This window comes from Salvia miltiorrhiza, unplaced genomic scaffold (assembly GCF_028751815.1).
Source record: "Salvia miltiorrhiza cultivar Shanhuang (shh) unplaced genomic scaffold, IMPLAD_Smil_shh original_scaffold_217, whole genome shotgun sequence".
NCBI lineage: Eukaryota > Viridiplantae > Streptophyta > Magnoliopsida > Lamiales > Lamiaceae > Salvia > Salvia miltiorrhiza.
This window is the reverse complement of record NW_026651503.1, coordinates 602,170-615,185: the sequence shown is the minus strand read 5'-3', so window position 1 is coordinate 615,185 and position 13,016 is coordinate 602,170. Positions and strand designations below refer to the sequence as shown.

At 35.4% G+C, this 13,016-nt stretch overlaps 1 protein-coding gene across 1 annotated transcript; it reads left to right on the top strand.

Moving 5' to 3' along the window:
* Positions 1–6,237: 6,237 nt before the first annotated feature.
* On the top strand, positions 6,238–12,834 carry LOC131003487 (uncharacterized). The gene has a single exon (XM_057929972.1). The coding sequence runs from the start codon at positions 7,393–7,395 to the stop codon at positions 12,832–12,834; it is 5,442 nt and encodes a 1,813-aa protein (XP_057785955.1). The 5' UTR covers positions 6,238–7,392.
* Positions 12,835–13,016: the final 182 nt, after the last annotated feature.

Here is a 13,016-nt window from a genome sequence, read left to right as displayed (position 1 = left end):
ATACTAAATTATTGATTTGGATATGGTCTCATTTTTACTAATTTGATTTATTATTTATAATAAATACTCCAGTTTAATGACATATCTAAGGTTTTAAAAAAATGCACAAAAATCACTTTATGTTAAATATTTGTCGTCCCACGAAGTTAATTCCCCTCTTTTTTTGGTGGATAAGTAAAAATTAAAAGAATAAAAACAATATACACAATGTTAGGATACCCTAAACAGAACAGCTCAAAAGAGGAGGGGGAGGCTAACCAACTGATTAATCAATTAGCTTCCATAAATATACAGCCTGCGTTCGAATTCAATATGCCCACGAGGCCTGAACACAAATATTAAAAAATGAATAATTTATTATATTACAATTAAAAGAAAGAGAAAATAATTTTTTTGATGATATATATTTGTGAAAAAAGTAGGACGGAGAAATGAAGATATTACTTTTTAATTGAAAGAAGAGATAATTTTGTAGAGGCCACTATGACATTTGATGTAAATAATGAGTTGCGTGAGAATGTTTGTTATGTATGATTTTTCATTTTAGTAAGTGGTCTATTAAATTGGTACGTCCAAATAAGGAAACATGACCTATTTGAGATGGATTGGAAGTAATCAATGGAACCATATTTTGTGTACCACAATCTTATGTGTACCAATGTGTCCCATACTTATTATTTTTTATAAAAATAAAATTTATTATAGTAATACTATGAATTATATTTCAAAAAATTAATCTTTTTTAAAAGTATATACTATGACTTTGAATTTATCAACCTATTATTAGATAATAAAAGTGAAATTAAATGATAAAAAATAATTATATACCCTAGATTGATGGAATAAATCCTAATTAATAATCACAAAAATAAATGAAAGCATACAAAGTTGAAATAAAAAAAAATTAAATAAAACTGAAAGTGAAACACAAAATGGGGCATAAAGTGTGATACATTGAATCTCATTCCGTAATCAATAGCACAAATATCTAAGTTATGGAATTATTCATAAATTTTAGAAGCAAATTACGATGATGGGGCTAATTTTAAAGTTCGATCTCACAAAATGGATGAATATGTACTACAAAAGTTGGTCGCATTACTAATAAATATGTAGTGTTTCCGAAGAGATAATTGTGAACAAGTTCAATAATCTTTTTATGTGACGATAAAAAACTTGTAAGCATGGTTCGCTACTATATTGATTGATTGGACTGCAACTCGTACCTTCAATTTAAGAAATATATGGTACCTTATGTACTGTGGGAATAGCCAACATAATGGCGTGCATTGATATTGTATTAGTCTGCGTACTTCACTATATATGATGTAGATAAATATTCTTGTATATATATTTATTAAAATTGGTTATTGTGATAATTTGAGAATATTACATTAAACGTAAAATGCATTATGAAATTAACCACATTAAAAAAATAATTTTTCCTCCCTTATAAATCCAATTTCAAATATTGTAGTAATATTTATTCATTAAGATAATGCAATTCGTGTACAAACGTATAGTTACCTAGAAAACATATAACGGTGGCATAGTACACTAGTCACTTAGTTGTTGTACTCATGTTGCCAATAATATATTGCAAGAAAAAGAAATGCGAAGTGAGTGAGTATAATTCTTAATTTCTTATATAAGGTGGTCCAATCAAACGAAAAGAGAAGTGTACATGACAACTAGTGTCCCTCCCTACCCTAAGTTCCAAAAACTTGCTCTTACAATTCAAAAATATCTATTCATCAATTGACCTTCTCCGAAGAAGATTATGCCGACAAACATTATAAGAGCTCTTGAATGCGTTTACTTTGATGAACAAGAAAAAAAAACATTTTTATATTTTTTCTACTAGTTTTTACATATTTACTATAATGAAGAAAAAAAAATCAGATAAAATAGAATATTTTTTTTGGATAACTCATTTTCACTCATTTTCTCTTCAATGTTGGATAATATTATCCTAAGGTAGAAGTGTGAAAATATTTTCCAACATTTTCTTATTTTTCATCTTTAGCTAACATATGATTAAAAAAAGAGGAAAATATAATATTTTCTCATCTTTTCTTATCCATCATTTTCCAATGAAATTTTTACCACCAAAGTAAACGCACCCTAATAGAACACACTTATACGTGTATTATAGCATTAATATTGGTTGTGTCTCCTCTTAATTAATCCATGCTTTGGATTTATTTATGAGCTAATCATTGTATTGGTTTGACTTATCATATTAACTTATAGTATGAATTAGTTTTGAATTTTAACTAATTTTAATTTTAAAAATTTTAATAATTGAAATACCACAAAATTATACTCTCTCCGTCCCATTACAAATGTCTCACTTTCCATAATGAGATGTCTCATTCCTTTTTTGGCAATATATTCTTTCTCTATACCTAATATTTAAATAATTTGTATCAACCCACTTTATCTATTTTCTACACATTTCTTAATCTTCGTGCCCAAAAGTAAGACATTTGTAATAGGACGGATGAAGTATTAAACATAAATAAGAGAAACACGTTAATTAAAAAAATCAAACATAAATTTTAAATAAACATAGAAATGACAGTTCTGGCCATAGTGGTCCAAATCGTGCTCATCAAATTGTCTCGATCAAATTGTTTTGAAGTTGTATGATCATCCGTCTATCTCTGAGAATTGAATCTTTCGCCAAATATACTTCAAAACAAGGTGTGAGTGATATTCGATATATACTATATGCCTTTGATAATTGTTCTACAAAACTTCTTGAGGCATAGCCATCCCGTAGAGTCTACAACCTTGAAGTACTCGTCGAAAGTATCCGCATAAATACTGGTGGCTAGTTTCCGGATAGCCACCGTACATTTCTGCAATGGCGTGAGCGAGTCCCGGCTCGTACAATCTTTCTTCAGTTCGAAAATATGAATCCACCTGTTGGACACCATCAACGATGCGCAAAAACAACTTCTTCTGCATCCGAAAACGACGTCTGAAAAAGATTGGACCTTACACTGAACAATAGTTGAAATAATCTTGAAGAAATCGTTGACGGGCGGCCTCACGATCGCAATACACAAAGCTCCTCGTCGAGAGAGCTATTTTGGGTCCTTGGTTGATGAATTTTTTTTTGTACAATCTTTTGCATATTAACAACCATTTCCACAATTTTCTCCGTTCCTCCATACGAAGAACGAAGCCATTTTGTTATGTGGAAAAAAGAGGAAATGGTTGTCAATATGCAAAAGGTTGTCACCGAAAATTTCATCAATCAAGCACCCAAAGAGATGAATTGGAGAGAAAATAATGTAAAAACGACGTAGGGAAATGGGTTATTTCCCGTTGGTGGCTATTTTTTTCAAGTCACATTTACTTGAATCGACAAAGCCGACTTGAACTAACGATGAACCAACACCGATGTGGATGCTCTTATTAAAGTATATGAATTCGTACTATATAGACGAGAAGAATTTGTTGAGAACATACTCACAATACTAAAGAATTGAATACTACTATAAGTTTAACACATTGAGAAATTATGGAAATATTATAAAAAAAATATTTATTAATAAAGTCCAAAAATTTAATTTAAATTACAATTATTTCTCTGAAGCTCCACTTAGTTGCAAGATATTATGAAGCAATACCATTTCCTCTAATGGTGTCTTGTACAATAATAATAAACTGATGTAATTAATGATCTATTCTTAAAGAAACCAATTTGTCGACATTATCAATTTTATATGGTTGTTTCAAATATAAATCTTACAAGATTCAAAACATTGATATATGGTAGCGATCATATACTAGTCTAATTTAATTATTAATGGTAAAATAGTAATAATCATAATAATGGAGTATTATTTAATGCTTTTGGTGAAATAATACATGTGAGATTGCGACAATTCATCGCATCTTTTAAGTTGGGCGCTGAATTTTTTAGTCAAGACTCAAGACGTTCTTAAAAAGGGTTGTTGCAAACTGATGCACAAAGTTTTCACTCATTATGCAATTTTAACTAGGTATTTAAAACATCGTAATAATTTTACCATGCCTTTGAATTTGTTGCAAATTAAAATCTTCAAATTTTCTGGTTATTGAGAATTGACGTGGCATGCCATATCGAAGCTAGCACCACCAAACTAAGGCTAGACAACCTCAATTAAAATATGTTTTTTGGTTTAATATTACACTCAGCATGCCAACTTTTTATGATCGAAAAATTATAGGTGTTAATTTTTCAATACATTGAAGTGTAATGACACTATTGCAAAAATTCAAAATTTAAAAGAACATAAAAAAATTGATAAAAGAAAATTTATTCATTAATTGAGAATCTCATGTAGCACAATTGAGGCATCAAAATCTCTCCTTGGTGAGAGGTCTTTGGTTTGAGTTTCATCAAAGTGTGAGTGGTGGATTTTCTTTCGATTTACATGGACGTGGTCTAATTTGTATCAGTTTGATTAATATGTAAATTTTAATTTTTTTTTGTCGATGATATAATGTGTATTTCGTATGTAAAAAAGGTGGGATGAATTTAACAGTTCTTTTATGGACAAAATGATTTTATTTGTGGTGGGCCTAACTTGTTGGCCCTCGAAAATAAAAGGAAGAGAAGAAAAGATATAAGGCTATCAATTTTTCTCAAGCACAAAAAAGCCCACATATTGGCAAGTGGGGAACCTAAAAGAAGCCCATCATATTGATTGTGTAGTTTGAAAATAAATTTGAAGTCTTTGGATCACTCATGTTTTTTTGGAGGGTAATATCATAAAATCTTTGTTAACATGTGCTGCTGCCAGTTTATGATTAAATTGATCACATGCATTTTGTTTGGAGGGGTGAAGTCGGGAAGATGTTACGAACTTGCAGCGAGCTTAAATTGAAAGGTACTGCCGATAAATATTACTAGGATTTGTTTGTTGCCCTCTCTCCCAGCTCAATAAGCTCATTTCTTTTCGACACGAAGATTAAAAAATTTACTTTTTAGGAGTAAAGTGGTGTGGTCCATGCCAATTAAGTACATTTTCTTTATTAAAAATGAAAAGCGAGCCTATTGGAGTGAGACTTCTCAAAAAGAAAAGCGAGCCTATTAATTATAGTGGGACAGAGGGAGTATATATTAGTATATTTTTCTGTGCGATAATCGGATCATGATATATTTTATTATTTAAAAAAATTTAAATTATGTAAAATTGTCAATATAAATTAGATTAATTGATAGGAGGGCCCATCGAATTTCAGGATAGTTTTACTAGGTTGCAGGTTATTCAGATTGAATTTTTTCGGGCTATAAATTCTCTATCATAACCCTAAATTTTCAAGCTTCGAATTAGCTCGTCAGGTTAGTCGGGCTCGAAAAATTTATATAAAAAAAATAACTATATTTATCTTGACAATTTTACAATTGTAACTAACAAATATACACATAAATAAGTGGTATTTCAACATCGACTTACATAATAACTAATATGCAACTCTTAGATAGATCGCGATGATAAAATGATTATCATTTTCTAATGTTCATGTTAAGTATTAGATTTAAAACTGGGAGAAGTTAAATGATGAGTATAACTTTTGAATATTGAATCAAAATATATTTCACAAACCTTTGCAAAAAAACCTTATCTCATTATACTAACTTTTAGAAATAAAGTAATGAAGTTGGAAGACTAAATTACAAGAAAAAATTAAAATAACCAGACGAATACATTGTTTTTGGGTCAATCCTATAAGACTCAGGCTATTTTCAGGTTAACTCTATTAAGTTCTCGAGCTATTCGGGCTATAATTTTATTGAGTTGAAAATTTCTAGCCTAACTCTCTCTGTTGTTGGTCTATTTGGGTCAACCCATGAGTTTCAGACTGGATTGATATCCACTATTAATTGGTAACTGATTGGGCGTATTTATACGCATTTATTTGGGGGATTTTGGTGTGGTTTCTATGTTTAATTCGTGTTAAATATCGTCTTTGGATATGAATTATGGTCTTATATAAATGTTTATGGTATTTGATAGGTTTTGGAGAAAAGTATTGATTTTGAGAAGAGTTTTGAAGTCGTGAAGCTGTGTGAAGAGGAAGTTGTGCACGTCTGCCGTGCGGTGTGCCCATTCTGCCTGGGCGTGAATTGATTGCATGGATTGAAGACTAAAGTGCCGAAAAGAAAGACATGCTGGGCCACCATGTTTGAAGAGGACTGATTTTAAGTTAGTTAATTAGCTAGTAGTCCACTAAGTTTGTTTTTGTGGACTTTACGTTACTTTTTTTAGTTGCCTATTTAGACTAGGTTAGTAGGTTTTGATTTTTCCTTAGTTATATATATATTAGCTAGAGATCAATTTGAGAGGGACTTTGTTTTTGGAGATATCATACATATTCCAGACGGCAACTTTGAAGCAAAATTGTGGAAGCAAATTTGGAGTTCTCAATTCAAGTTTTATTCCTTCATCTTTCCTTTGCAATTAATTATTTATTTTGTTTGATTTATTTTTATTATGAGTTCTAGCTAAATTTCTATATTCCGGCATTGATTAGGGAAGCACTAGCGAAATTATTCTGTGAGATCTAATTGTTCTTATACTTTATTTTATGCTTGCATCTGCGATTCTCCATGTTTAATGATATTAATTGTTTTAATCCATTAGATAGTTGCAAATATTTATTGGGTTAGAATTAATTATATAGCCAATTGAACCAGCCATCCGTAATTGTGGTTTAGGTTTGATTAATGGTAAATTGACACATCAGGGTCAAAGGAAAAGCAGTCTTAATTCAATAATCCTGCGTCAGAGTTTATTGGTTTTGAATCGGGTTTCTCTAAATATTAATGCTGTTGGCTCATTAAACCTATAGAGCGTCTCTTACGGTTGTCAGTCAATTAGGGTAGTAATTAGTGAAGCGTCTTCCTGATTATCGAATAATTAAGGAGAAATAAGATCACGTCAGAAGCGTCTTCGGTGGTTATAACTGATTTGTTTGCATGATTTAAAGTTATTTTTGCATCCATGATCGGAATAATTAAGCTAGGGTGGACTTAATTGATTGCTGGAATTCTTTTATTAATTGTTGGAATTTTTATTCATCTTTTAGCTATTGGAAAAATTGGTTTATTTGGGTTTTATTTATTTAATTTTAAGTTTAGTATTTTCTATATTTTCTTCTCAAAATTTCGTGGGTTACTTGCAGGCTTTAATTAGAGAAATTCTCGCCAATCCCTTGGGAGACGATTTTGCTTACTGCTGTCTGCACAGTGTGGGCATACCGGCTGACTGCCGGATATTTTTGGTGTAAAACGACGCACCAAATTTTGGCGCCGTTGCCGGGGATTGGTTTTAAGCAGGATTTTACTGATTTCAGTCTGTCTTTTATTTTTAGTTATTTTATTTTTAGTTTATGCCCCGTTCTTCTCGTACAGGCGTATTAGTTTTTGATCCAGAAATCGAGAAGACCGCACGAAAGTTGAAGAAGCAAGCTAAGGAGTGGAAAAAGAGATCCAATTCTGCTCCACCGAGTCTTGAGGATCAAGAAGAAATTAAAGATCCAATGGGTGACCGTAATAATAGTGATGAGGAGAACGATAGAGAGATCGTTGATCCTCGACAGGAACCACCTCAACTGATCAGAGAGTTAGGCCGTCATAGAAGCAATCGCCCTTTGTGCATTGTCCTTCCTACCATTAATGGCAACGCTGAAATACGGCCTGGTTTCATTCAAGTGCTACCCAAATTCGGTGATTTACCTGGAGAGAGTGCACACAAGCATCTGGCTGAATTTGATCTAGTTTGCTCAACTCTACGCCCTCATGGTTTTACTGAAAATAATTTGAGGCTATTGACTTTTTCTCATACTTTGCAGGGTAGAGCGAGAGATTGGCTTTTTGATCTTCCTCCTGGTTCGATTAGAACTTGGGGAGATTTAGAAGAACAATTCTTGCGAAAATTCTTTCCTGAGTCCAGAGCTGCAAATTTGAGAATGGCCATTAGCAGCATTAAACAGAAGAAGGCGGAGAGTTTAGCCGATTATTGGGAGAGATTCCAACAGCTGTGTCGCAAGTGTCCTGATCATGGATTTTCTGACTACCAATTGCTTACTAACTATTTTTATCGTGGTATGTCTTCTTTTGATAGGAAAATTGTTGACGCTGCTTGTGGTGGAAGCTTGACAAATAAAACTTTGGACGAAGCAAAGCAACTCATCGTTGACATGGTTTCAAATGGTCAACAATATGAGGATGTGGATGATGATCGTTATAGGCCAGTGCAGAAAGTAGAAGATTCCAACATGAACGAGAGAATTGATGCTCTCACCTCTTTAGTTAGAGGACTTGCTGTCTCTAAAACTCAACACGTTCAATGTGGAATTTGCTTTGAAAATAATCATCATACTGATGCATGTCCATCTCTGCAGGATAATAATACTGAGCAAGCGTGCATGGGATCCGCTGATGAGCAAGAGATGAACGCACAAAGGCAAAGGCGAAACGACCCTTTTTCCAACACCTACAATCCAGGGTGGAGAAATCACCCAAATTTTAGGTGGAGACAGCAGGAACCAGGGATGTACGCGCTGAATCCGCCGCAGGCTGGACAGTATGCCCATACCGCACGTCCTGCACCGAGTTTTGCACCCAATATGAGCGATATCATGAAGAGCCTCGCCCAGAGCAGTGAAATTGTGAAGAATTTGGTGCAAAGTCAGCAGGCATTCCAGCATGAAACTCAGGCAGCGTTGAGTAATATGGGCACACAGATCACGCAGTTAGCCACTCAGGTGAACAAGCTGCAGGCGAATCAAGGCCGACTTCCTTCTGTCACGGAGATGAATCCCAAGGAAAATGCAAGTGCTGTAACTACAAGAAGTGGGAGAATTCTAGCTGAGCCACAGCCTAAGCAGCAGGACAAAGAAAAGCCCGATGAAGCCAAGGACGATGCAATTAGTGAAAAGTCACCAGAATCCACCGAGCCTATCTCTTCTAAGGTAAGTGGAAAACCTAAGGTTTCAATTCCTCAATCACTGATTGCACCACCTTTTCCTTCTAGGTTGGCTCAGAACAAGAGAATTGAAGAAGAGAAGGATATTCTGGAAATCTTCAAGAAGGTAGAAATAAACTTGCCCTTGCTTGATGCAATTAAGCAAGTTCCCAGGTACGCAAAGTTTTTAAAAGAGTTATGCTCTAAGAAAATGAAGTTTGGGAATGATGCGAGAATTCGAGTGAGTGAGAATGTTTCTGCTGTTCTGCAAAGAAAATTGCCCCAAAAGTGTCGAGATCCTGGTATGTTCACTATTCCATGCATTATAGGTAATAAGACTGTTGAGAGAGCCATGCTAGATTTAGGAGCATCCATAAATGTCATGCCTTATTCTGTGTATAAGGATTTGCAATTAGGACCTTTGAAAGACACTCGTGTTATCATTCAGTTAGCTGATAGGTCTACTGCATATCCCGAAGGTGTTGTTGAGGATGTCCTTGTCAAGGTCAATGATTTGATTTTTCCTGTGGATTTTTATATTGTTGATATGGATGATTCTGCTAAGCAATCCTTGATTCTTTTAGGGAGACCATTCATGAAAACTGCTAAGGCAAAAATTGATGTGGATAGTGGAATGCTTAGCCTTGAATTTGATGGAGATGTTGTCACATTTAATATTTTTGAGGCTATGAAGCATGTTGAGGATCCTGAATCTGTGTTCATGATTGATGTTATTGACCATTTGGTTGAGGAATTTGTTGAGAATTTCAGGGAGGATGAGCTTGAGCATGTTATTTTCAGTTCCCTAACTGAAGAGAACTCCAAAACTGAGGAGAATGAAGCCATTAGAGAGATTATCATGCAGCTGTACTCAACGGAGGAAATTCCAGTTCGGCACCTGTCGAGCAGGATGCCCATACCGACCAGCACAGAACCGATTTTGCCCTCTGTTGTGAAGTCACCGAAGCTGGACTTGAAGGTACTGCCCCAGCATCTGAAATATGTGTTTTTAGGAGAGGATGACACGCTGCCAGTGATCATCAGCAATGAACTCAGTGCAGAACAAGAAGTAAGGTTAGTAAGTCTTCTTAAGATGCATAAATCTGCCATTGGATGGACTATAGCCGATATCAAAGGTATTAGTCCCTCTACTTGCATGCATAGAATCTTACTTGAGCCTAATAGTAAGCCGTCTAGGGATCCTCAACGAAAATTGAACCCTGTCATGAAAGAAGTTGTGCTTAAAGAAATTCTTAAATTGCTTGATCTAGGGATTATTTATCCGATTTCTGATAGTACATGGGTCAGTCCTGTTCATGTGGTTCCTAAGAAGTCTGGTTTTCAATTGGTTAAGAATGAGAAGAATGAGTTGATTCCCATGAGGTTGCAAACTGGTTGGCGTATGTGCATTGATTTTAGGAAGTTGAATAATGCTACTAGGAAAGATCATTTTCCATTACCTTTCATTGATGAGATGCTTGAGCGATTGGCTGGTAAGGAATTCTTTTGTTTTCTTGATGGCTACTCTGGATATTTTCAAATTTTTGTAGCTCAGGAAGATCAAGAGAAAACCACTTTTACTTGTCCTTTTGGCACTTTTGCATGGCGTCGTATGCCGTTTGGATTATGTAATGCTCCTGGTACTTTTCAGCGTTGTATGATGAGTCTATTTTCTGACATGATTGAGAGTTGCATAGAAATTTTCATGGATGATTTTACTGTGCATGGAGACTCTTTTGACCATTGTTTGACTAATCTTGAACAAGTTTTGCAGAGATGTGTCGACACTAATTTGGTGTTGAACTTTGAGAAATGTCATTTCATGGTGAGAGAGGGGATTGTTCTTGGGCATGTGATTTCTACAAGAGGAGTAGAAGTTGATAAGGCGAAAATTGATTTGATTGTTAAGTTACCTTATCCTTCTAATGTGAAAGAGATTCGTGCTTTCTTAGGCCATGCAGGTTTTTATAGGCGCTTCATAAAAGACTTCGCAAAGATTGCTCAACCTCTCACTAGGTTGCTTCATCAAGATGTGTCTTTTGTGTTCGATGACAAGTGCAAGGAGGCCTTTGATTTGTTGAAGAGTAGACTCACTTCTGCCCCCATCATTCAGCCACCAATTTGGGGAGAGCCTTTTGAAATCATGTGCGATGCAAGTGACTTCGCCGTTGGAGCAGTGCTAGGGCAGAAAGTTGGGAAAGAGAGCCATGTGATTTACTATGCTTCCAAAACTCTCAACCCGGCTCAATGCAATTACACAACCACGGAGAAGGAGCTTTTAGCCATCGTTTTTGCTTGTGAAAAATTTAGATCTTATTTGATTGGCTCTAAAGTTGTTGTTTATTCTGACCATGCAGCTCTTAAGTATTTGCTCTCTAAAAAAGAATCTAAGCCTCGCTTGATCCGTTGGATTCTGCTTTTGCAGGAATTTGACTTGGAGATTAAAGATAAAAAGGGAGCCGAGAACTTGGTAGCTGACCATTTGAGCAGACTGCAGACTGTGTCGGACGGTATGCCCATACCAGACGACTTTCCAGACGAACAGCTGCTGCACATCGACGGTAACACTCCTTGGTATGCTGATTTGGTTAATTTTCTAACTGCTGGAGTTTTTCCTAAGGGAATGGAGACAGCCCGTAAGAATAAGTTGAGGAGCCAAGCAAAATACTTCATATGGGATGATCCTTATTTGTGGAAGACTTGTGCGGATCAAGTGATACGACGTTGCATCCCTGATGAGGAGATTCATTCCATTTTGAAGTTTTGCCATGCTCATGCTTGTGGAGGTCACTTTGGTCCCAAAAGAACGGCACGTAAGATTCTTGATTGTGGTTTTTATTGGGAAACTATTTTTAAAGATTCTTACAATTTCTGCAAAAATTGTGACAAGTGCCAAAGAACAGGTAATATCTCTTCTCGCAATGAAATGCCTCAAGTCCCTATTTTGGTTTGTGAAATCTTTGACGTTTGGGGGATGGATTTTATGGGGCCGTTTCCTAGTTCTTTTGGAAATTCTTACATCCTTTTGGCTGTTGATTATGTTTCGAAGTGGGTGGAAGTGAAGGCCACCCGCACTAATGACTCTAAAGTTGTTGCAGGGTTCCTTAAGGCTAATATTTTTAACAGATTTGGAGTGCCACGTGCCATCATTAGCGATCAAGGAACCCATTTTTGCAACCGCACTTTGGAAGCACTTTTTAAGAAATATGGAGTCCACCATCGAGTTGCCACGGCATATCATCCCCAATCCAACGGTCAGGCTGAAGTTTCTAACCGAGAAATCAAGAGCATCCTTGAGAAAACAGTCAACCCGAGACGAAAGGATTGGAGTTTGAGACTGGACGATGCGGTATGGGCATACCGCACTGCATTCAAGTCACCGATTGGTATGTCTCCGTACAGGCTGATTTTTGGGAAGCAATGTCATTTACCTGTTGAGATGGAGCATAAAGCTTTTTGGGCCGTGAAGGAATTCTGTTTGGATGAGAAAGCCGTTGGCAAAGAGCGGAAATTTCAACTGCAAGAATTGGAGGAGATTCGATTGGAGGCGTATGACCATGCAAGTCGCTACAAGGAACGAACCAAATTTCTACATGACAAATACATTCGAAGGAAATCCTTTGAAGTTGGGCAGAAGGTTCTCTTGTTTAACGCACGCTTAAGGATTATGCCAGGAAAATTGAAATCTCGTTGGTTGGGCCCGTTTAAAGTTGTTAGTGTGAGTCCTCATGGAGCTGTGGAAATCCAAAGCCTCGAAACACAAAAGTGTTTTAAGGTTAATGGACAATTACTCAAGCCATATTATGCTGGAGTCGAGATGGAGTCGTTCAATGCGCTTAGCCTGACATCTCCAACCATAGTCTAAGGATTTTGAACTTCTTTTCTGTCCAGCCAAGGACGTTAAATAAAGGCGCTCATCGGGAGGCAACCCGATTTTTCTTGCCCTTGTTTTGTTTATTTTCGTTTTTTTTTTCTCTCTTTTTAAAAAAAAAAAAAAAAATTATTAAAAAAAAAAATTATTAAAAAAAAAAAAAAAAAAATTGGGTG

Bases quoted from the DNA above. Each gene is read 5' to 3' on its own strand.
- LOC131003487 (XM_057929972.1), top strand. From the start codon at position 7,393: ATGCCCCGTTCTTCTCGTACAGGCGTATTAGTTTTTGATCCAGAAATC.